The sequence below is a fragment of the Neofelis nebulosa genome, chromosome 5 (genome assembly GCF_028018385.1).
Source record: "Neofelis nebulosa isolate mNeoNeb1 chromosome 5, mNeoNeb1.pri, whole genome shotgun sequence".
NCBI lineage: Eukaryota > Metazoa > Chordata > Mammalia > Carnivora > Felidae > Neofelis > Neofelis nebulosa.
In genome coordinates this window covers 98772659-98798377 of record NC_080786.1, presented here as the reverse complement: position 1 = coordinate 98798377, position 25719 = coordinate 98772659, and the positions used below count along the sequence as shown (strand labels likewise).

General features: G+C 44.1%; 1 protein-coding gene across 3 annotated transcripts; it reads left to right on the top strand.

The window, feature by feature from the left end:
• Nucleotides 1-1560: 1560 nt before the first annotated feature.
• TIGIT (T cell immunoreceptor with Ig and ITIM domains) lies at nucleotides 1561-17509 on the top strand. Of its 3 annotated transcripts, XM_058731347.1 has the most exons (5): nucleotides 1561-2123; nucleotides 3126-3455; nucleotides 6434-6540; nucleotides 15187-15487; nucleotides 16808-17509. In XM_058731347.1, the coding sequence occupies exons 1-4, from the start codon at nucleotides 2060-2062 to the stop codon at nucleotides 15436-15438; spliced, it is 753 nt and encodes a 250-aa protein (XP_058587330.1). In that variant the 5' UTR covers nucleotides 1561-2059; the 3' UTR covers nucleotides 15439-15487; nucleotides 16808-17509. The 3 variants fall into 3 exon arrangements, with proteins under 3 accessions (XP_058587330.1, XP_058587332.1, XP_058587331.1); XM_058731349.1 differs by having other exon boundaries at nucleotides 1562-2123; nucleotides 15205-17509; XM_058731348.1 differs by having other exon boundaries at nucleotides 1568-2123; nucleotides 15202-17509.
• The last annotated feature ends 8210 nt before the right edge of the window (nucleotides 17510-25719 follow it).

Below are 25719 nucleotides of genomic sequence, written 5' to 3'. Positions count from 1 at the left end.
ATTGTTCTGTGCTCCAAATGGTGTTTCCTGCATACAGGTTGCAGGCCTTGTGGAAAGTGTGATCACTCTCAGTGCCCCCCTCACCCTGTGCTATGATCTCTTCCAGGCCACAGATTTCTAGCTGGAGCTGATGGAGTGGGCGGTGGGTTTGCAGGGCGAGGGAAAGGCTGGGGAGTGCTTTACATTTTAGGCCAGCAGTGGGGCCTGCTTGGGATTCTCTCTCTCCCCTTCTCTCTGTTCCTCCCTCCCTGGGGCTCTCTCTCTCTTTCTCTCTCTCTCAAAATAAATAAATAAACTTAAAAAAAAGAGAGTCAGACACTTAAAAAAAAGAAACAATTAGAGAAACTCTTTAACCTTTTTTAAAAAACTTAGTCTAAGTTTCCTGGGGTTTCTTATTATATAAGATAGATCCTACCTCTATGGCTTTTACCCATCCTACTGTGGAAACCCAGGCTGTAAATTTTTTATAACCCAAACTCCAGTGTCCCCCTCTCTGTGCTCTATTTCCACTACTTGCTCTCAGCTCTCCCACCCTGGGCTTCTCTGCCTGGATAGCCGGTTTTGGAAACACTCTGCCTGTTCAACTTCTGAACCCTCCCTTGGACACACATTAGGTATCACAACTTCCTCAGCTTCAGGCACTGTGACTGTTGAAAAGAGATTGGAGGAGATGTCTTTCCATGTGAGCCTTGAAGCTGAGTTAGGGCAGAGAGAAGTTGAGGCATATGTTGTCTAAGAGGCTGGAGGTGGGCTATGGGGGGGTGCATGGGTCATGGTATCCAGTTAGGAATGGGTGGAACCCAGGGAAGACAGGAAAGTGGTTTGAGATGGAGCATTCTGTGGGGGAGAAGGGGAACAGGAGGACAGGAGCATGGACAGTGTGGAACACTCAGGTTGCTTCTCTGGAGTGGAGGGGCACAGCACCAGGCTTTAGATGTTCCTCCTGGTGGAACATCAGATTTTCAGGATGTGCACCATGAAACATGCCCAAGGTAGCAGAGGTGAGCCCTAGAGGCAGGTGAACAGAGACCCTCCACCTCCTTCGCCCAGAGTGTAGCTTCACTGGAGAGCAAGCTTTGAGTATCTGAAGGCAGGGGCTGTGATTATTCATCTTGTGTTCCCAGAGCCTCGTGCTGAGTCTGGTGTTTCGTAGGCTCTTTGGACTCTCAAGTGAATAAAAGAACAGAGGGAAGGAAGGAAGAAGGATGGGTCAACAGTACAACTTGATAATGAGCTGGAAACTCCAAATGAGTATTGATCAGCTCCTTTCCAGGGTCAGGTAATTGGGGCTCATCCTCCTCTGCACTAGTGATTTTCATGGGCAGGGGATGGGGGGTCACCAGTCATAAGAAAACTCCCTCTTCTGGTCTCCTCTGACTCTGCTGGGTTAGAGAAACTAAGCCAGAGTTCAACAAAATCTCAGTCCAGATAGACGAGACAGAAGAAATCAGATTCAAGAAAAGGACCTCATTTAAAGGAAACTTGCTCTGTTGTCTGAGACTTTTTGTCCTGCCCACATCTAGTCTCTGAAGTAAATGCCTCTTGTTCACTGGCTCATTAGATTTCAAGCGCAAGTCTTGGTCTGTAAAGTATGCAAACTTAGATTTCTCTTATGGGTGCACATTTTTTAGTAGGATGAAGCCAGGGTAGCCCAGTGACCTCCACAGGCTCTTCAGAATCTTGGGCGTTACCAGATACACAGGGCCCTTGAGCTTGTTAGACAAAGGCTGATACAAAACAAGTGCATCAAGACAGAATTTAAAAACAACAGATTAACTAATAGTAGCCCAAAGACCAATGCATCTGTAACCACATTTTTGTTTATTTTTTAGTGTGTTTCCTTCATGGTCTTTCTTGTGGCTCACCCTATGCAGTTTGTGTACTTGTTGAGAGCTTTTTTTTTTTTTAATCTGTCTCTGACATTGTTTCTGCTGAACTCAGTTTTTCCGAGACCCTCTCTCCTCATAGGCTCAGTTTTGGCCTGCCAGCCACAGTCCTCCAGTTTCCGTGGTAGAAGAGGCCTAGGCTGCTTCCTGTGGGCCCCCCGCTGGGCAGAAGCATGCAGTGGTATCTCTTCCTGATTTGGGCACAGGGGCTGAGGCAGGCTCCCCTCCCCACCTCAGGTAAGGCCTATAAATCCAGCCTGGAACTAGAGAAACAGAAGGAGGAAATAAGTCTGGGAGTGGAAGTGAGGGAAGGAAAGACATGGTTTTCAGAATCCTGTGGCCCCTCATGTGAGAAAAGGCAGCATCTGGTAAGCAGGTTCTGTTTTGGGTGGCAGATAGAGGCCTTGGGGTTGGGGTGTCTGACTGGCCAACCCAAGAAAGGAAATGGGGAGAGAAAGGAAACAAGGAGGAGGGATGATCAGTTTGCTTGTAGAAGTTCACTCCTGTTTCATCGTTCTTTCTTCTGTCCTTGAGGAAACTTCTAGAAAGACATTGTACATTTTCTGTGGATCAAAAATGTCTTCTTCACAGATTCCAGAGAGTCTACCATTATAGACTGAATTTACATTAGATATGGTTCCTTCCATAATAAAAATCATAGACATATGTTTCTGAGGGGAGCACAGATATTGAGACACTATATTATAATTTAATTTGTGTGTTATTTTTTTTGAACCATTTGAGGGTGGAGCTGTACCCAGATGATGGGCAGTGGCCAGTGCTGAGGAGGGTAGTTTTGTCTGGGAGAAACAAGTTTCTCTCCAGTCTTCCTTTCCTTTGGATTTTGTGGCTTTCCTGAAGGTTTTTCCAGGCACCTCAAACAGCAGTCAGACAAACAGCAAGGTTTTATTTCAAGGAGTAGTGTGCCCAGCGTAGAACTGGCTGCTGGAAGCTGAAGTAAAACAGAAGTGGTGGCTGACAGGGCTTATGTTGTAGGTAGGGAGACAAAATAAGTACATGGAAATAATCAAAGAGCTTGTCATGAAGCTAGATTATAGCAGCATATCCTGAGTGGGTGAAGTGTAGCAGTTATAGTCCATGTGGGGAGTGACAGGATGGACAGGAGACACTGTCATTCCACAGACCAAATCTAGCCTCAAAGCCCTTTAGGATTTCTATAGGAACATTCCAGGACAGCTGTTGACATAGGACTCATGCACATTTTCTCCCCTTCCCTAGGAGCTGTGTCAGGCAGGATAGTAACAATGGGGAACGTTTCTGCAGAGGAAGGTGGCTCTGTCACCTTGCAATGTCGCCTCTCCTCTACCACTGCCAAAGTGACACAGGTCAACTGGGAGCAGCAGGACCAACTTCTGGCCGTTCATCATGCTAACCTGGGGTGGTACCTCTGCCCAGCCTTCAGGGAGCGAGTGGTCCCCGGCCCCAACCTGGGCCTCACCCTGCAGTCGCTGACCAGGAATGATACAGGGGAGTACTTTTGTACCTATCACACCTACCCCGATGGGATTTACAGAGGGACAGTCTTTCTGGAGGTCCTACAAAGCTCAGGTATGCGCTCTGGAGCAGGGTGGCTAATGAACTTTCATCCTCCAGAACAGAAGATGTGTTCCTGCTAAACACTGTAAGAACAGGGTCTTTCAACCCTGGTTCACATTCAAATCACCAGGGAGCTTTTAAATGACACTGATGCTGGAGCCGCATCCCAGACCAATTTAATCAGAATCTCTAGGGGCAAAGTTGGGATGTAATAGATTCTAAAAGCATGCCTGGTGATTCAGATGTGCAGCCAGAATTGAGAGCCACTGTTTTGCGTAAGAAGGGCATCTTATATGTGTTGGTTAGGAAGAACACTTAGTAAGGTCATTTGGGAAGGGTTCTCATTTATTGGTTTAGGATTAACCAGGCAAATTAGAATTAGCTTCTGGGGCACCTGGGTGACTCAGTCAGTTAAGTGTCTGACTTTGGCTCAGGTCGTGATCTCACAGTTCATGAGTTTGAGCCCCACTTTGAGCTCTGTGCTAACAGCTCAGAGTCTGGAGCCTGCCTCAGATTCTGTGTCTCCCTCTCTCTCTGCCCCTCCCTAGCTCATGCTGTCTCTCTCTCTCTTTCAAATATAAACATTTAAAAAAATAAAAAGAAAGAATTAACTTCTAAGTTTTTTTTTTTTATGTTTATTTATTTTTGAGAGAGAGAGAGAGAGCAGGGGAGGGGCAGAAAGAGAGGGAGACAGGATCTGAAGCAGGCTCTGCCCTGACAGCAGAGAACCCGATGTGGGGCTCAAACTCTCAACCTCGAAATCATGACTTTTACTGAAGTCAGATGCTCAATCGACTGAGCCACTCAGGCACCCCTAGCTTTTAAGTTTTACAAAGGATTAAAACACAGTGTGTGCTAAATGTAAATACATAATAATTTACCTTTGTATGGTACTTCATAGTTTCCAGAGTGCTCTCAAATTCATTATCACCTGAACACTTAAACCAGTTCTCTGCAAAGTGGGAAAAGATTTTTGCATCTGAGAAACAGTATAGCAGAGTGGTGATGAGCTCAGACTATGACACCAGAGAGCCTGGGTCCAAATCTTGGTGCTGCTGTTGACCTCAGACAAGATTACTCAGCTTCTCTGTGCATTGATTTTCTCATCTGTGAAATGAAAATAGATGTAACCTTATGAGGTTCTAACATAGGACTGAATACCATACTACAAGAAAATGCCCTGAAACAAGGCCTGGAATGGGGCGCCTGGGTGGCTCAGTCAGTTAAGCATCCAGTTCTTGGTTTCGGCTCAGGTCATGATCTCACGGTTTCGTGGGTTTGGGCTCCGCATTGGGCTCTTCACTGACAGCACTGTGGAACCTGCTTGGGATTCTCTCTTCTTCTCTCTCTGCCCCTCCCCCACTCGTGCTGTCTCTGTCTTTCTCAAAATAAATAAATAAACTGAAAAAGAATAAAAGAAAAAACAAGGCCTGGAACATGGTAAGTACTGTTAGCTCTTACTGCCAGCCACTCCCATGTCACTATTTGATGGAGCAGTAGAGCTGGTTTTAACACAGATGATCGGGTTCCATTAAATTACACCCTCAGAGCTTTTTGCTTTTTATTTTATTTTATTTTATTTTATTTTTTATTTGAGAGAGAGAGAGAGAGAATGAGAATCTTAAGCAGGCTCCGCACTTAGGGTGTAGCCTGACAGGGCTTGATCCCACAACCCCAGAATCATCGCCTGAGCTGAAATCAAGAGTCAGGCCCTCAACCAACAGAGCCACCCAGGTGCCCCTAGACCCTCAGAGCTTCTGCCTGTTACTATCGATTGTGTTGGAGATTAAGCTTTATGAGTTAGCAAAATATGTGTAGACTGAGAAGATAAAAGGCTACTTTAAAGTTCTTTTCAATGCTGCTTCTTGGCTGGCTCTGGTATAGGTCAATGCTGCATGTGGGGAAGAGCCTATATCCTTTCTGGTTCTATGCACAGCCCGCCACAGCCCTTCTGCCCCCAGAAGCTGTGTTCTCCATGACTACTTTGCTCCCCATCTGCCCTCTTCCCCTACCTGTGGCCAAAGCAAGAGGCTGAGTCTGCGGTGCAGGAGGAACTCATCCTGGGGAGCTTGGGCTCCCTCCCCTCTGGTACCGTGTGGGTCCTATGGGCACTGCCTTGTCCTTAGTGACTGCATTCCTTAGACACCTTTCCCACAGTGTAAGCCCTTAGAGGGAAGAGGGCCTGCCTCTGCTACACCCTTCTCTCAAAACTTCCCTGCACCCCTGGGATCTGCCCAAGCTCGTAGGAAGGAGGTGGGAATAGGACAAGGCAGCCTGGAAACCCTTCTACCTACAGTACAGCACACATCTGAGCAATTGTTCTGTTTCTCTCTCGCTGTCCTTGAATCAGCTGTCACTCTTTTCAAAACTCCCTTTCTGCTTCTCCTCCTTACACTTTATGTCTTAGTGGAAATTCATTTGTTCATGCTTTAATTCCATATTGCAAATATTTATTAAGCACCTGCTATGTGCCAGGTGCTGAGAAAAAACAGGATAAACCTCCAGAACGTTACTCTCTCCAGGGTCTCACAGATGGAAAAATGTTACAGGTTTAATGTGAAAGGTTATATTCTTTCCCCCCTCTTTTTTGTGCTTTAATTAATTAATTTTAATTTTTAATTAAACATTTTTTACTAGTATGATTATAAATATGAAATTTAATAAAATGTTCACTCTCTGGGTTTTTTTTTTTTGGATGTTATTTTTTGTTTCATTTCATGATTAGCATGGAAAGTGATTTTGTCGAATAGAGGAAGGGAGTGTTAACAATGGTCTGCTTTGGTTCCAGAGATTAGCCATTGATTTTACAGTAAGCCAGGTAGATGCTCTTCTGTTCAAGGAGCTGGGCTTAAAGACTCCAGTCCTATGGTTACAGAAAGACCTGGCCAGCCTGCACCTCTGTGCCCTGACACAGAGGCTTCCCTGTGTAATGGCTGCCCTTTGCTTCTGGCTTTCACCACCCCCCCGTCTTCACTTTGTTGCCCCTCCAGTGGCTGAGCGCAGCGCTGGGTTCCAGATCCCACTGCTTGGAGCCATGGCCATAGTGCTGGCAGTCATCTGCATGGCAGTCATCGTGGTGGTCACATTGACCAGAAAGGTAAAGACTGTGGCTGCACATCTCAGTCATGGCCACTCTGCCCCTGACACCCTATCCTTTCATGTCCCCTTCCTGTCCAGAGAGAGACCTTGATGTGCTCTCCCCCGCTGCCCTACATATCTGTTTTACAGTCCTTTCTCTGCCTTTCAGTGCAGTTGTTTACGCTCTTCTGTCGCTTTCCTTGTCTGGGAACTGCAGAAAGGCTGGACCTGTATTCCCCCCCATCTTGCTGTCACCTACAGCTCCTAGTTCTTGTCTGTCCCTGAAGCCACTCCCTAGAGAGTTTGATTTATCTATTGTGAGTTTGCTGTATTTTGGGCATCTACCCGGTACTAGGGATTTTTGTGTGTTAGCTTATGTAATTTTAACAACCTTCTGTGGTGTTGGGCTACCCAGCAGTTCTACAGGATGAGAAATAAACATTCCCCAAATTTAGGGGAAAAAGGTACATGGCAAGATCAGTAGGCTATACATCCTCTGTTGCTCTAGCTTAAGAGGTCATGCAGCTGAAAGAGTGCTGGATGGGGAAGTAGATGATGTCGAGTCTGAGCTCAGCATTGAGGGTGATTACAGGGAAAGTTGTGGAGTCTCCCGGGTCTCCATTTCCTCATTCAGAAAGTGGGGATGATGGTGATTCTACTTGGTCTGTGTCACAGAGCTGTGATGAACAGGTGGCACAGTGCCTGTGACAGCCTTGTAAACAATGAAGAATTAGATGAATGTGCTTGTGTTGTAAACTGGTAGCTACTGATTAGGATGAATGAAAAAATTTCTGCTCTCTGTTTTGTCTGCCCTTTTGGACTTTTAAAGCCATCCCAGGTCGCCTTAATTTCAGTCACCAAACATTTGGGGGAAAGCAAGTCTGTGATTGCCAACATCGTTTTCCACCTCATCCTAGACCCTGCTCCCTTGTTCCTGATTCACTTTCCCCCCAAACTGGGTTTGGCTCAGTGAACAACCCAGCTCTTCATCCCTGACATTTCTTTCTCTGGACCATGTGCTTGGTGCTGTTATTACTGATATATGTGGGTTTACAGCTACCACCTTATTTTCTTCATATATGTTTTGCCTGTTTTTTCCCCTACTCTTTCTTGCTGTCTTTTGAATTAAGTACTTACTATTATAAAAAGATCTATTTGGTAATTATGCTAGATTTGCTATTCTTTTAGTGGTTACACTAGATATTACAAATCATACCCCTGACTTATTCAAGTACAGTATAAATTAGTGCTTTAATCATGTCTTGGATTTTGCAAGAATCTTCGGGCGCATTAACTCTTTTTTACCTACTTTCCCAACTTATTGCTATTATTACCATGTGTTTTAGTTTTATATATATTTTAGACCCTGCAAGAAATTAGTATTGTTTTTAGAGTCACTATTCACTTAGATTTACCCTTTCTGTTGCTCTTTACTTCTTCCTGCATTTCCTGTCTTGTACCTAGGATCATTTTCCTTCTGTCTGAATAATATTGCTTATATTTCCTTTTGTGTAGGTGATGAATTATCTTGTTTTTTTTTTGTCTGAAAATATCTTTAATTTTTCCTTAATTTAAAAATGATATATTTGTTTTGCTGGGTATACAATTCTATGTTGGCAGTTACTTTCTTTCAGCACATGGAAAACATTTTTCTATTGTCTCTGGCTTCCCATATTTCTGTTGAGAAACTATGGGAATCTTATTTTTGCTCCTTTGAAGATATGGCTTTTTCTTCTCATTCCTTTGAAAACTTTCTTTCTCTTTGATTTTCAGCAATTGTACAGTGATATAATTAGATACAGCTGGGAACATGTAGTACTCTTAAGGCGGGTGGCTTGAAGACACTTTAAAACGGACAGTTACAAAGTACTGGGCAGCATTAAGGAAACCATTAGGAGAAGTGTAGCAGTGTATTGTCACCCCTAGTCTTTAAGGGAAAGGGGAGAAGGTGATTACTAGAACCTGGAAAGGGAGACATGTGTGGAGGGGACCAGCTTGAGAAGTACTGTAATCTTTGATTGAAGGTTATAGCCAGTCTAAGGCAACTATGCAGAGAGAATGCCAGGGGAATATATATATATATATATATATATATATATATATATATATATCTATCTCCTCACCTCACTCTCCTTGCCTTCATCCTCTACTGTTGCTCTGCATTGGTTGAGCCCAAACCCAAGCCTGAGGGCAAGGAAGTCTGCTGATGCAGTACACATAGTTCTGTCTTCTTAGGAAACAGAATCAGGTGCAGAAGGCTGGAGAGCAGAGTTGGCGGGTGAACGGTTGGTATCCACCCTTGCTGCTCACAGACCTGGAAACTGGGCAAGAGATTTTGACTTTCCAGGGGTGGGTTCCTGGTCTCAGTCTTCTCTCATGTATTCTTGATCTCTTGTCCATAGATAAGCAACACCCCTCCCTGTTGGTTGTCCATCCATATTTATCTTAGGAGCACTGTGCTTTATTAGCCATCTTAATATCCTGGTGGGTCAGGCTGCCATTGCAGTAACTACATCCACTTTGTTTCTTAAGTGCTACCATCTGCCCCTATATCATTTTGGGGTCTCCTTTCCTATTGCTACTAGGGATCCAGGTCTATAAAAGCATTCAGCCCCAGCCTACAGAGGAGAGATACCACTGAGGTTCCCAGTAATGCTGGTGCTTTCTTCACTAGCACATTCTTTTTCACCTTTGTAAAAGAGTGTCCTCTGGATCTTTGCTAGAAACATAATCAGCTATTGGATTTTCAAAATTATGTAGTACAGGGATCGACCAAGTTTCTCTGTAAAGGGCCAGGTAGTAAATCTTTTAGACTTTGTGGGCTATACGGTCTCTGTTGCAACAGTTCAACTCTGCCATTGCAGCATGAAAGCACCACAGACAATATGTAAATGGATGAGTATGGCTGTGTGCCAACAAACCTTTATTTATAAACACTGAAATTTGAATTTCATATAATTTTCATGTGTCATGAAATATTATTTTTCTTTTGAATTTGTTTTCAACCACTTAAAAATATAAAAATCATTTTTAGCTCACGGGCAGTACAAAAATCTGTGGTAGGCCAGATTCGAGCCATGGGCCTTAGTTTGCCAATCCCTGATTTAGTAGGTTATATTGGGGAAAACTCTGTTTTTTTCTTCTTCTCTACTCTTAACACTGCACAGAACACTTCTAAACAACAGATGGGTGGGTTTATTCCCACAGTGACCAATTCTTCTATACCATCTGGGTGTCCTACAATCAATTCAGTTCTGACACTATCTACTTGGAGTTAACATCAGAACCCACACATTAAGGGCTCAGTCCTACAGGACTGCCCTCACTTTCAGACACCAACTGCAAGTCCCAGACTGTCACCTGTACTTCTGACTGACCAACTATAAATTGAAGTTTCTACAACCCCCTCCTTGGATTTGATCATTTGTTGACAGCTCACAGAACTCAGAGGAACACTGACTTACATTTACTGGTTTGTTATATAATAAAGAATATGATAAAGGATACAGATGAATAGCCAGATGAAAGATACACAGGATGAGGTCAGTAAGGTCCAAGCACAAGAGTGTCTGTCCCTGGAGAGCTGGGGGGTGTTACCCTCCTGGCATGTGGATATTTTTAGAAAACTGGAAGCTCTTTGAACTCCATACTTGTGGGATTTTTATGGAGACTTCATCATGTAAGCAAAATTGATTATTAGCTCATGTTCTAGCCCCTCTCTTTTTTCTGCAGAATGGGGGGTGGAGATGAAAGTTCCAAGCTTCTAATCATGGCTTGGTCTTTCTAGTGACCAGCCTCCATCCTGGAGCCCACCCAACGTCACCTCATTGGAACAAAGACACTCCTATCACCAGGAAATTCCAAGCTATTTAGGAGTCCTGTATAAAACATTCCTATCACTCAGCAAATTATAAGAGTTTAAGGAGCATTGTGTCAGGAACTGGGGTTAAAGACTAAATATTAGTAGAAACTGAAGATAGAGACCAATATATATATGTTCCTTATGATTTTATATACGTCCATCATTGCATCCCTACTTGTCTGAGGGTTTGGGTTCTTTCTTCCTTAGTTTGCCAAAGTGGTGTTGGTATCTCTCTTGACAGCAGTGTATTAGTATTGTCTTCCAGAGTCCTTGTGAGGATGTTATATCTTAAATCACGAGATGTGTCCCAATATTGGCCAGTCTCATATTTTGCTTGCCCAGCATGCCCCTTCGCTCTGAGAATTCACTCCCAGACATGTTCTCCCATTGCTGCCGGTACGTGTTGGCCGTGTCCTTTAGGTATAACCTCTCTCCTCCTTAAGCATTCCTGGCATTCCCTCAGGTACTGTAGGCTGCAGTCTTGCCCTAAATATGGGGCTGATGGCCTGTAGGGGACACAGGTCCTAACAGGGCCATAACTTCCATCAAGGAGAAGTGGGCCATTTTTGTAGCTCCATAGGATACAAGAGAAGCAGGTGGTTCTCAGTGAGTCTACCCAGAGATCCTCTTCCCAAGTCATAGATATCTCTCCTTTTCTAAGCATAAGAGACTTGCACAAGCTTACAATCCAGCCTACTTTGAAGTTCTATCTCTCTTACAGTTAGGTCCTGTGCCTGGTCTTAGTGCCAGAGATGTGTGTTTCTTGAAATGCTATCAAGAAGGAGCTTTGACTCTTCACACTTTGCTTCCAGGTGCTGAGAGATCTGAGCCTGTCATGCTCCCCACTCCATGTACTGGGGGGAATTTAGTAAAAGCTACTCAATCCCACAGTTTGAATAACCACTCTTTCTCCATACTTCTCAAATGTCAGTGATGTGGCACCAGCTCAGATTCCCCTTCCATCTGTGTCCCATCCCATTCCACCACCACCAGTGGGGTTCGTATTCCCATCCAGCTGGGGAGGGATCCCTCCGCAATACCATCCTGTGTCTGCTTCTAGGGCCATTTCCAGGAGCAACTGTTTTGGATCAGATCCCCATAAATAGATCCTGACATATGAATTTTGGTGAGAGTGATTTACTGGGATGGACTCTCAGATGAAGGGTAGTGAAGGAGTAGCTGGATAGGGCCAAGGGCAGAAAGCTCAGCCAGACTTGGTCTCAGCTGGAGACTTGACTGCAGCAAGAATTAATTGTATGCAAAGTTGGCTGTACCTTGAGGCAGGGAGCCAGATTTTTGAAAACCCACCTTAGTCAACCCCCAATTCCATATGCTAACCAGAGAGGGCAGGGCCCAACAACCATTCCCCAGAGAAGGGGCAGCTGTGAGCTGCCCACAGCCCATACTCTCAGTGTCTGGGGAATGGGATCCCTGGTCCAGCAGGTAGGATCTGAGCAGGGTGCCAACAGTGTTCCTTATAGACCTGGAGAGGCCATTGGTTGCATTATTTAGGAGCGTGGACTTTGGAATCAGACAGACCTAGCTTTGGATCCTGGCTGTACCACTTCAGTAGCTATGGTAATATCTATAAAGTGGGAATAATTATGATGCAGCTCTCATAGCGTTGTGGGAAAACATCAGTCAAGTAATTCATGTAAGGCACTTGGCATTTTTCCCGGCATGTATTAATAAGTATTAGTTATTAAATTCTTGTAATTATTATAGATTTTATTTACCGTGGCACTTTATAATGCTTGGTACTCAAAAATATTGATATTGCATGGATGTATTATGACTAAATGAATGGATATTGTTTGCTAAGCAGGTATTGCAAAGAGTTTCCCTAGGGGATCTTCTGTGAGGGAAAAGAGAGATGGCTGTGTCCAGCTCCATAACACTGACTACCCACTGTCTGTCCTCCTCACGTCTCCCGGGGGGCAGTGTTTGTCCTCATAGGACCCAGCTGCAGTCTCCCTTCTTGCTCCTATAGGACCACTTCAGCCCCAGGCTGTTTTTTGTACTGGCAATGACAGAGTCCCGATACACAGGGATTAAATGAAAACTGAGCAGCTGAGAGACCCATCTCAGGAATGTTTACATTTCCCAGAAGACTTTGGAAGCCAAAATAGTCAAGATTCCAGGGCAAGGGTGGCCAGTCTAAGAGTGGAAATGAGAACACACCAGCACCAAAGGTCACCATCAGTTCTTTGAGAAAGAATTGGATATTTATATGTTTGAAATGGATTGGGTTGCATCAAGGGATGTAGCACTCTTTTAGCACAGCATCAGCATGACCAATGATGACCCCTTTTCTTCATACCTATGGTAAGGGTGCAGCCATTGCATTGAAAAGGAATGAATGAAACAGCGAGTGGGAAGAGACCACCTGACTCCTGTGTGTCTTTCTAAGACCATGGCTTCTATCTAGGCCAAGTTCCTCAGGGCCTGCAGTGTAGTGCCACCCCTAATATTTGATATTTGTTCATGGTGTACATCCGTGCAGCCTATCCACCCTTCCCGTTAGCCTATATGCGTGCACCGCTGAGCTCACACTAGCCAGTAAGGATGCTCTTTCCTCTCCTGGGAAGTAGTAGGTGATGGGAAGAATGGGATTTGGTTTTGTGTTTGTTGTTATTTTCCAAGCCTGTGTGTGGCTTTTTGTAATTCTGTCATCCAGACCCGTGGACGCACCCCATGGTGGGAGTGAGTGACATACTTTAGAGCAGAGTCTCCAGTAAGACTGAGAGGGTGTCACCTCTGCAGTTGATGCCATTAGGTGTTTCTTCTGCCAGCCTGCTTGTGCCTACTGGTCTTTGATTTCCTTGGTTTAGCACAATCTTCACCTGTGATGCTCTCATATGGGGGCAATGGCTGACCTCATACCCTTTGTTTTCCCAAACACTGTTTCACTGTCTGTTCTATTTTCCCATAATAGCAATTGTAGCTGTCTGACTATGAGTCCCTTTGATTTGGAAAATCCTGTTCTTTTAGGTATGGGCTGAGGAAGAGTGTGTGTGTGTGTGTGTGTGTGTGTGTGTGCGTGCGCACGCACGTGCACGCATGCCTGTGCACGCGCATGCATGTGTGAACACACACTTTTCAGTCCCAAAACATATATCGAATGTCTGTTATGGGCTCTGAGGTTACAAAGAGGAATACAGCATAGATCCTTCCCTCAGGGAGCCCACAGTTTGGAGAAGTAAGAGGGGTAAACAGATAAGTTCTAGACAGCATTGCATGTTACAACAGAGAACATCTAGAGAACAGGAAGAATGTCACTCTCACAGAAGGTCAGGGAAGGCTTCTTGGACAATGTGCTACGGAGCTGAGTCTGGAGGAAAGAGTAGACAACTTTTTGGAGATCATATAAAAAGTTGGAGGAGGCAGAAAACAGTGCATGGCATTCGAGAAGCAATAAGATGAGAGGCAGCCTGGCTGAGGAGAAAGAGCATGGCCTGGACCCAAGTCAGAACTGGGATTGTCCTTGGGTAAGTGATTTCACCTGTCTGCATATGAGCTCATTCCAAAGCAGAAACTTCAGTAGGGCTGTTGCTGAGATGACATGAAGAAGCTAGCCAGTATGTGCTCATAGCAGCTTCTGAATAAATGCTCCCTGCCTGACACTCAGGCCATATGCCAGAAGCTGGAGTGTTGAGTGGGGATGCACCACAGGTGATAAAGCTGCAAAGGTGAGTGTGACCAAATCACCAAAGGTGTTTTGGGGGGCATCACACACAATCTTCTGCAGGGAATGTAGTGAAATTATGGACTAACCTACGGTGTTTTACAAACCCCTTGACATCCACCTGCAGCCCCTCTGGGAGATTAAGCACTCTTCAGTAGACAAGGGGAGCCATCCAAGGGCTTTAGACATAAGCATGGTCTGATCCAACTTCCAGTTCTAAATTACCACTGTGCTGGTGGCCATGTGAAAGTTGGACCAGAAGAAAGAGGGAGTTCAGAGGTAGGCGGGTGCCGGAAGCACAGGGCGAGATAAGACGTGGGGGTAGGAATAGAGAAGAGGGAAGTGATTTCAGAGGGACTTAGGAATAAAATTGGTTGGGAATTTATGGCCGATTGGAATTTAACATTAGGCTTCTGGTCATCTGGTACTGTGAACCAGGAAAGAGAACGTAGGGACAGGAGCTGATTGTGGGGGAGGGAACATGATTGTCTCATTTGAGACAGAGTGAGTCTGAGCTTGCTGTGACTGGCCATTGGGTGGTCTGGAGCTTGGGGCTGGAGCCCGGGTTAATTTGGGTAGAGATCTGGGAATGTTCAGAGGGCAGATGGTATTTGTAGAGGTCCATATACATGAGGTGACTCAGAGAGTGTTCAGAGTGAGAAAACAGAGGGCAGAGCTTGGGGAGTCCCTTTATTTGGGCAGCTAATGTGTGAGCAGGAGAAAAGCAGGTCTGGCTGAAGGTGAAGGTGGGAGTTTGCAGGAGGAGGAGAACCGGGAGAGAGTGATACTGTGGGAGCCAGGGAAAGAGAACATTTCCAAAAGGAAGAGGTCAGCAGTGTCAGAGGCAGTAAAGAGAACAAGAGAATTGAGACAGAAAGCTGCTTCACAGGGTGTGGGGCTCACTGTATGTGGAACAAGGGTAGTTTCACTGGAGTGGTTAGTACTGAAATCTAGCTGCGATGAGGCTGAGAAATTAAGGGTTAAGAAATTGGTATTGGTAAGAACACAACTTTGCTTGTGTGTCTGTGTGTGTAAGAAAGGAAGAGAGAGATGATTGTAACTATGTATCATGTTGGGGAATAACTTCTGAATGACATCCCCTCCTCCTCACTTTGTAGTTTGTTTGTTTTCAGAAGAAATCTCTCAGAGCCCGTTCTTCGGAAAGTGGCCTCAGGAGAATGCCGCGTGAACAGGAGGAATGGAGTGCTGTCGTTCTGTCATCTGCTGGAAGCTGCATCCAGGCAGAGGCTGTGCCCGTGGTCTTCTGCACAGAGCGGAGGGGAGATGACTGTGCCGAGCCACATGAGTACTTCAACGTCCTGAGTTACAGGAGCCTTGGAAGCTTCAGCTTCCCAGCAGAGACCAGTTAGCTCCCAGAGGCATCGTCTGGGAGATACACTCCTGTCTCTGCTATTACAGGTGGATGATGTACAAGGGTCTGAAGTCTCCATTATTGCTGCGTGTGTGGGTGTGTATGTTTAGTTGAGTGAATGAATGTCATTCTCTTCTCCACATCTCCTCTGCCTTTCCCTTCCCTGGTGGCAGACCCAGAGTGAACAGTTTGTGTCTTGATTATGAATGCAAAGTTAAAAAAAATAACTTGACCTGGTTTGAGCGGATCTTGTGGCTCTGAGAAATGCATTCCCAACAGGAGCATTGGGCAGGGCTTTGGGCTGCAGTTTTGTGAGGGATGATGATGATGATATGATCATCTCATTTGTCATGGTCATTTTCATCAACATTCACACATTCAAGGCATTTTATGAACAAGGCATGACATGGGCATGGGCTTCCATGGGGCGATTTGGGCATGACTAACCCACCCTCTCAGGTCTCAGCCCTTATAAACCTTAAAGTTAAATGGGGTGATGACATTTGCATTAAAGGTAGTAAGAAGACAGGGAGACAAGACATGCGTCTTTGGGAAGAGATGTGGTGCAGGCTGAGGTGGTCAGGATAGGCTTTGTCTGGGGCAAAGTCCTGGGAGGATGGAAGGAACAGTGAGGCTTATGTGGTCAGAGCAGGAATTTTGTCCAGGGAGGTCAGAGAAACCGAACAGAACTACTGAAATTCCCACATGAAGATCCTGGCACCAAGGGAGCCAACAGGGCTTCAGATTTTACTCCCTGAGAAGCTAATTCAAGTCTCCTTTTGCTGGGTGTGCTTGGAGTCCAGGGATGGGCTGCAGCAGGGGACCCCAGGTCTTCCAGCTGCCTGCTGGGGGGGCGGGGGGGCTGCAGCTTAGCCCCTGGCCAGGATCCACCTTTTCTCTGTCAATCCACCACGGATTGACAGTGAGGAAAGAATCTGTGTCCACCAAAAGGAAAACCTGGATTTTTAAAACAGGGACTCTTCCTAGGGGGGAGAAAAAAGAGTGATTGAGGGTTTAAAAATGAACACCCTCCCACTAGCTGCTCTGAACCCTTAAATTCACCCTCTGACCTCTTTGTGCTGGGCTTTGGGTGGCATCTAAGTGCGAGTTTCTGTTTAGCTGACAATCAGGCCTTTATCCTGCCATCACCTCTCTTATAGGATTGAGGGGGAATGCTGGGCACGGAGGTGACAGATTTTCTTTCATGGGCACAGGAAATGAGAGAGGATGTGAAGCAAGGCTGTCATTTGCCAACAGCTGAAGTGAAGTATTGCTCTGCTCCCTAAGTAGGCAGGCTGAGCAGAAGAAAATTCAACTCCTACTCCTTGGATTTGTATTTTTATTTTTCTCGCTTCTCTACCAAATAGGTATGTACTTAGGAGCAACGAGCCCAAATCTGTCCGGACTGCTGAGTCCTTTGGAAGACAGACAGATGCATGTCAAATGCTGTTCTGGGCCATGGCAGCCCAGCACATTCTTCTTGCCGAACTAGTGCAAACGGCTTGGGAGTAGAATACCATTCACGAATTGGAAATGAACTAAAACATACTGACAAAAGGGAGCTGCAGTTTGCATTGGAGGAGACATATATTGAGGTCAAGGCTGGACTGAGCGTTGGGTGTTATTTAACATGATTATAGTGACAGGGAAATATCTACAAATACCATTTGGATGGAAATAAAAATACAAAAGAACCCATAGATGCTATAAATGGGCCAGGTTGCTAAAATGAGATTGAATTAGACAGAAAATAAATTTTCAAGTGGAATTCACTGAACTAGATTTTCCTTGGAGAACCAGAGAAGACAATTCCCTAAAAGCCAGATTCCTGGACAGGTGTCCTGTCCGGTGCGGTAGCCGTTCTCCACAGGTAGCTGTCGAGCAGGTGAGATGTCATAGTCTGAATTGAGATGTACTGCGCTGTAAGTGTAAAATGCACACTAGATTTTGAAGGCTGGTTGTGTGTAATAAAAACAGAAACTATCAGTTTAGTAATCTAAACATATTCATGACATGTCAGAATGATAGGATTTTGGATATTTTGGATTAAAATATGTTATTAAAATTAATTTCATCTGTTTCTTTTTAATTTCTTAATATGGCTACCGGAAAATCTAAAATTGCATATGTGGCTCCCATTATATCTTGATTGGGCCATGCAGCACTAGACTCTGGAACTGAGCACAGCTGGTACCAGGGAAGGGTGTCCATCACTGATTGGTGGTCTCTCTCTTTTGCTCTCATTCAACATAGGGTTTGAGGAGACTTTCTTCTCTTATTATGTCTTTTGAGAAACACATAGGAGAGGATTATAGGGGAGATGGAGTTAGGAGATTATTAAGTGCAGACAGGAAGTGGTCCTAAGCTCTCTTGGATCCCCTCTTGGATTTCATGATAGGAGAAGGGAAGATAAATGAATTAAAGAGTGAGAGTTTGGGCAAGAATAAATGTACTGACTCCTGACCCTTTATTACTCCACATTCTAAGCCTGGGCACGTACAGTCTGATCTCTAATCCAAAGAACTATCCTGAACAAATATGAGAAATTTTGAGTCATAGAGCTTTGAGGTAGGAGATCTTCATGAGTAGATAGAGTTTTCTCATGCAGTTTTATTTCATGACTCATTCCTTCTCACCTGTCAGCCCCTGGGGATGAATCATCATGCACTCAGGTTCATACGGATTCCATCAGTGCTGAAGCTAGACAGACAGGGTGGCTGTGTGCTGTGTGCAAATGGCAGCATTCTGGTGGGCACGCCGTCCCCACAAGGCGGAGGGAAGCAGCAGCATGGCTGTGGCTGCCAGCTGGGGGATGTGAATTTTGTTCCATCTTCTGGGTCTTCCCAGTGCTGCTTCAGGGCTGTAACTAGTAAATTTCTGCATCCACTCCAAAGTACACCTGTCAAGAGGCTCAGAGGAGCCTTATGTGTGCAAGAGCCTGAGCTTTCAGGAAGTCAGAATTATGAACTTCAATGTTTGATAGAATTTTTTTGCAGAAGGTCTAGGTCAGTACTATCTAGTACAGACTAGAGTCTAGGACAGTACAATCCAGTAGAACTTTCTTTGATGATAGAAATGTTTTGCATCTGTACCATTCAGTGTGGCAACCACTAGCCACACGTTGCTATTGAGCACTTGAAATAAGGCTAATGTGACTACAGAACTGAATTTTAAATTTTATTTCATTTTAATTAACTTAAATTTATTTATTTATTTATTTATTTATGAATGAGAGAGGGAGAGAGAAGATGTGTGTGAGTTGGGGAAGGGCAGAGGGAGCGAGAGAATCTCAAGCAGGCTCTATACCCAGCGCAGAGCCTGACGTGGGGCTCAACCTCATGACCCTGAGACTATGACCTGAACTGAAATCAAGAGTTGGATGCTTAACAGACTGAGCCCCCCCCAAAGTGCCCCATCAGTTAATTTAGACATCACAATTCTAGTAAGTCTCTTGCATGTGGAGAAAACACAGAAGAAGTATGTTTATAAGCCATTGGATGGGTCTACAGATGCTATGCATGTGGAAGGGCTCCCACCAGGAATAAGCATGGAGGTCCTCTTCCATCCTCCTGTGGACTTTCTTTGATCAAAACAAAGCATGAGGTGAAAAGCAGGCTGTGCATTTGTTTATTTCAGACTCTTCCCCAAAAGGTATCTGAGGTAGCTAAGGGGTTGTGTTCATGTAAGCAGGGCTACGGTCCTCTAAAGGTTTGCAAGTCATAGGTGTTATGCAGGAATAGACATGCATCACAGGATTTGCCCTGGACTACAGTCATTCTGACTTTATGTCAGAATGTTGTGAAGAATACATCCTCTGGTGCTAGAAGTCTAATTGATTTTACAGAGATCAGAAGAGAAGTACCTAGGGTGTGTTGTAGACTGGAAGGGGTGGGGGGACCTGGTTAAGTGCTAAGTGCTGCTACTGAGCTTTATGGCATTTGATAAGCCACTTAACCTCCTGATCTTCATTATAAATGTTTCCTTATTTGTAAAATGGTGATAATAATATCTACTTCTTAAGGCTCTTGGGAAGATGAAGAAAATGTGGTTGAGTCTTTGTAAGCTATAAAATGCAGAATTAATGTTATCACTATTGTGCCTGGCACTGCTTATGATGCCACAGAGGTCCCCGAGGGGGCATCAGACCTTGTTGGGAGCAACCAGGGTATCTCGAATTATCAAACTCTTAAAAACTGGGATGTAAGGAATGCTAAAAGTTGCAGATATATCTGTGGGATCTGCAAGTTCTCTGTAAGTATTTTAAAATTTTGTGTTTGAAGTGAGACAAACTTTTAAAAAGTCAAACATATCTTGGATAATGATGACTTTTTAAAACAAGGTATTGTTGTTGCCTTCAGTTTCCATATTTGTGTTTACAGTTAAGTTGATTTCAAGACATGGAAGCTTAACTCATAGATGATCCATTTGCTCCAGGAGGGTGGACTGGTGGGAGATTTTGCAGTAGTTGAAATAGTAGGAAAATGGTGGGAAAGCTGTTTTCACTCTGTGCGCAGTATGGATGCCACCCGCAGAGGGACATGGGACAGAGCAGGCAGTCTACCTCACTTTGTGAGTGGCAAAACAACACCCAGTATATTAAATTCATAACTATTTTAAATTATTAAAATTAATAATCCATCAAGATGCTGCTATGGTTCACAAAACTCATGTAAGGGCAAACCAGGCATCATGAAATATTTTCTTTTTCTTTATTTCTATTGCCTAGAGTATCAGGAGAACTTAGGGGTTCAGTGATTGAGTTGCAAGAACTTAGTATTTTAATTCACAGAGGTCACCTTTCAGCCCAGAGTTCTCCTTAAGACCCTTCCCACACCCCTGCCTAGGCATCTGTATTCCTCATACTGGTGGAGATGTCCGTCCACACTCACTTCCTCCAACCCAAAGTCTGAAAATCCCTGGGAGTCCCCAAACTTGACTGCTTATTGCTTGGACCCTTCCCTGGCATGCCCAGCCCATAGATCTTTCTCTTAGTTTATCAACTTCCATGGCACTGACAGTCTGAATGGTACAACCTAGCTCTTGATTTTATATGAATCTTTCTTTCTGGTTGTTAGATTCTAAGGTTTACCAGGGCTAAAGTAATTTTCTTCATTTCCTTCATAAACAGCACAATGTTGAATCAAATGTAGATGCTTACTGAAGACTTGGTGAATCTACTTCAGTTGGGTTGACCTCCCTAGGTACAAACAAGACGTATGTTTTCTCCATCACACCAGTAATTTCTGTGAGAACCATGAGATTCGAGAGTCCTTGTGGGTAAAGCTGCACATGAGAAAGGGACTATGGAGCAAATAGCCTCTTAGGGGGTTTCAAAGCCATCAAATGGGGGCATATTTTGAGCCACAAGCTTTCCTTGGATACATGGATAGAAGGGCATAGTGTCCTACAGTTATTTCCACAGGAGGCAGATAGATACTGATGTGCACACAGGAAGGGGGAAAAAAAGGTGAATCAATTTAGACGGGTAAATGAGCCACATGATCACGTGTGCATTTTGGACAGGAAAAGAAGATGCCCAAATTTGCCTTATGTAGCCTCCAAGTGATATCAATACACCAACCCTGGGATTCTTACATCTTGTATCAAGAGGACTGATGTGTTTAGAACTTCTCTGGCCTTTCAGGCATAATCCTCACTTTTGATAATCTCCAACTAGACCTAGATCACGGGGTATGAGAGAATGTGAAGAACTGCCTGAAACAGAAACCCTGCCACAATACAAAGAAGACGCAATGGGAAACCCAGAGAAGAGTTGTTTTTTTTTTTTTTTAATTATTCCTTCATATTCAAACTTCACAAACAGTGTGAACTTGTACAATACCTCGGAAAGTGAAACTTACAAAAAAAGTGCTGGTAACATTTAAAAAAAAACAACAAAAACCCCAAAAAACAAACATCATTCTTAGCAACATCAATTACTCTTCCACACAAAACAGAAACCTTGTAAAATTTATTTTCGTATTTTTAAGGCGTAATACTTCCGTATAAAGTATATGCAAGAGATAAAACTTCACAGTATTCCAAAATGTCACAATAATAATAATAATATAATAGTATAATGAAGCGCTACAGTTAATTTTTCTTTTTTTGAATGTTTTTTTCCTGTTTAAATAACAAATACAAGTCACAGGTAAATATACGTGAGAAAAATACGAGGCTAATATTAAATGGCAGGTAAGGATACTGTCACTGTAAGAAAAAACTGGCAGGATGTGTGTATTTAGTCTATATTTTAAAGCACTTGATAGAAAAGGCGTATGCAAGGTTTTTCAAAACAATTTTTGTTTGTTTGATAACTGACAACAATTTAAGAGTATAATGAGGAAAAAAAAAAAGGAACAAACTCCCTCTCAAAACTATTGACCTGCTCATCCCAAACCATGTATATACTGATGGATGGATGGATGTGTGTGTTGTGTACACATGGATTTAGAGGGTACACGGATTGATACAAGCAGTGTTCCATGCCCGCCTGCAAAGATCGGAGGGTATAGTCTCTGCAGTCATTGAGCCCAAGTTCCTGTTGGGAAATTATTCTTTCAATTTAAAGCTCACTCTTTCCTTCTCTTTCCCTCTTTCCAAACTCTTCCCCAGTTCTCAGGTCTTCAGTCTGAAAAGACAATCTGGTTAGAAAAGTTGCCCTCCATTCAAAGTTCACTGGGAAATAGATACTGCATAAACAGTGACACCCGCACAGACATTGAAAATACCACTTGGACGAATGAATATGTGCATGTGTGTGATTGTGTGTGTGTGTGTGTGTGTATACAGTAGTAATTGCAAAAAAGGGACCATATTCCTTTCCATACTAAGATACAATGTGATAAGAAACATTTCTGTGCAGGGAATAGGGTTTCTTCGAATCTTATCACAACACTGTGGCGGGAAAATCAGGAAATGGGTTCACCTTTCAGCAGTCACCACAGTAAACTTCATTGAGAACACACATGTCCAGACGTCTGGTCTGTGCACATGTGCATGTTAACAGCCAGCCATTCAGCCAACAGGTAACAGAAAGACAGCAGATAGCAAAACACGTCGATAAGGTGCTCAAAGAAAAAAGTGGCACCCACTCCTTGAATGGATGGCCACATTAAGGTGCTTCAAAAAAGTTTTTTTTTTCTTCAGTTTTTATTTCAAACATTAAGAGAGTACTGATTTGCACATGGTAGTTCTGAGCCAGGCCAAGGGTTTTGAGATTTCTGACATCTTCCATTGAAAAGGGCTTTCACTGTAGTTTATTCAGTTTGTTGTGGGTCACTTGAGTCTAAAAAAATGTTAATGGCCAAAAACTGAAATCAAATCAACGTTGACTAAAAGAAATAACAGGTGAAATGGTATAGAACATTACTGCATTCCCATTGGATCAAGATGGTCTCGCCCATTTTTCCTCTTTCACTAACACTGTTCCTTTTTTTTTCTTTGTTACAATCCATTCCTTGTGAACATACAGAAATAACCAAAGTCACTGCAAGTGGCTGTTTTTATTTTTTGTGATCTGTTGCAAGAGTCCAACCTTGTTTCCTCTGCTGCTGTTTGGGTAGCATCTGTCATGAGCATCTGGGTTTATGATGAACATCTGGTTTTGTTATGTGCATGTGTGTATATATGCACATATACACGCCTATACATGTATAATATATACACTATATATATATGGATATATATAGGAAGTGTGTATACATTTATACATAATATAGTGTATATTGTTTCAACTGGAGATAAACTGAACTGGGTTCAGACACTAGCACATGTTTATCTTTCCCCTGCTCCCTCTGTACATTTTAAACAGTCTGGAGCTTTTATTTATTTTTTAAAGTGCATTTTCAATGCAGAATAACTGTGATCTACTGATTCCTTGGAAAACATTTTTGATGAGAAAAATCTGACGGTTCTCAGCCCCAAGCAAGAGAAACCTGGGTTTGATCGTGCCCGGGGCTGACGTGGCAGTGCCAGGCTTGTGCCTGAGTGATTACTGGGCATTCTGGACTCCGGGCACCTTTAGCAGCACAGCAGCAGCAGCACCTTGACGAGAAGGCGGAGATAAAAGAGGAAGAAGGAAGGAAAGCTCAGATGAGGAAGGGTGGGTTTGCGGTGTGTCTGCAGGTCGGAATTGTTCGCTTTGTATGGGTTTGTGCAGTTCCCGCTCGGCTCCAGCTAAGAGATGCCATCTAGTCTCTTCCCCGCCCACCGACACCAACCTCCCAATGCTCCCCCCAACCCCCTCCCCCGCCCCCGCACGCTCCGGCATCGCCCGTGCGTCCCCACTCCAGAGGCTGACTTCCGTGTCCGTTCCCTGTGGGTATGTGAGTGCCAGCATCAAGCAGGAATAAGGCACCAGAGAAATAAAAATGTTACAAAAAGATGCAAAACCCCGTTTCAAAGAGCCTCTCCCATTGCTCCATTAAAATATTGCATGTGATACCATTCATTTGTGTGTACTTAAAGTGTGTCAAATGCAGTCTCTGGAAGGAACGTGAGTCCCTTCAGCACCAGAGATCTATAGGAATGCACCCTTTATCGAAGCACACCCACTCCCCCACCCCCACGCCCACCCCATGCCACACTCAAAAGCACCAAATCCGGAGAACAAGGCTCTTTGCCCTTGCTCGCCTCATTTTGGATAAACATGAAAGAAGTCTATGAAACAGAATCTTCAGGAATTGCTCTACAGTCAAATGGGTTCAGGCTGTTATGTGTCTGGTTATGCGATGCTCCGAGTGTCCAAAGAGCATCGAAGGGGTTGAAATGTTTGTGTCAATATTTAGGGGAATGTGTTCAACAAAAACTACTTCTCAAACGATACCCAAGTCCTCCACTAACACTTCAACCTCCCCTATTGTTTTAAGCACTGTAAAAAGGAAGAGGTTCATCTAACTATAAAAGGAAGAAATGAAGGCACATGATTTTATTCGGTCCCACAATCCTTAAGAAAAATGGTATTTTGCAAGTGTGTGTGTGTGTGTGTGTGTCTGGGTGTGGGTGTGTGTGTTTGTGCACACACACACACATGAAATGGGAGTCCGAGGGCCATTGGGGCAGTAGTCCAAGGGAAGGTGGAAAAGAACAAGAGAGAATTTTCAGACAGAGAAGAAAGAAAGGAGGAAATGGAGGCCTCTCTTCGGCTTTCTGTCATTGACAGTCTCAAGATTTGGCTGCTTTAGGGTCCAGAACGGTATTTGTTTGTCTTGGTCTAGAAAGTGCCCCCAGTTAAATATCTCCAGTTAATCATGTTACAGCTTTTGGTGTTTCCCTTTTCCCTTCCCTCCAGCCAAATGATTTTTTTTTTTAAAAAAATCACAGTTTTTAAAAATTATTTTTTCAATGTTGAAAAAATATGGAAAGCTATTGAACAGCCTTAGGGCACTCTGCCTCTCCATCTTCACAGTGAGCAGATGGATGGACAATCCACAGAATCAAAAACGAGGCAGACAAGATCCCTTGTGCTAGATGGTCCCTTGCCCTACCTTCCCCAGGGCTGGGGGTGTCTTTAAAGCACCCAGCTGTTACTTTCAACTGGATCCTTCCTCCCCCAGCTGGTCCATAAAATATGGGCTGCGGAGAAAGGCAGAGCCAGTCTTGGAGAGCGGTGGTAACAGAAGGGTCTTAGAAGCTGAGGGTGGAGGTACTGGAAGGCTCTCTCCTTCAGAGGCAGCCGGCAAGCAGTGTGCCCTCTGGGCAGCCTTGCCTCTGGCAGGGAAAGCGCTGTCGCCTGCTGAGAGGTTGAAGTCCCACTCATGTCTACTTCCTGAGACCTCCGGGCCCCCCTCAGGCTCACCACCTTTATGCTTCTCTTTGCATTGCCCCCCCAGCCCTCAAGAAGGTGATGATCCAAGACGGAGAGGCAGAGCCCGTTGGCTGCGTCATACAAAAAAGGGCTACGGACAGTGGGATTTCAGAAACAAATTGAACTTTGGTTTTCTGACTTTTTCGAACCATAAAAATTAAAGCAGGGCTTCAGTGGCTTCCATCATCTGACAGCTGTTATATTTTTCTCATTTGGCAAGGCTAAGGCAGGGGGGAAGAGAAAAGGGGTTTCCCATAATTGGTCGAAGACACAGGGTGGTAAAATGCTTCCACACTTAAACTCACAGTCCAGTGTTTTTGACATTTCATAAATAGCTTTTTTTTTCTCTAAAAAAAGAATAAAACAAGAACAATCCCTTTACTTACTCATCTGAAACAAAATAAACAGCAGTGGGTACAAACTTCTTCTTGTAACAATTACAAAAAACAACAATATAATCCCAACTTTTAA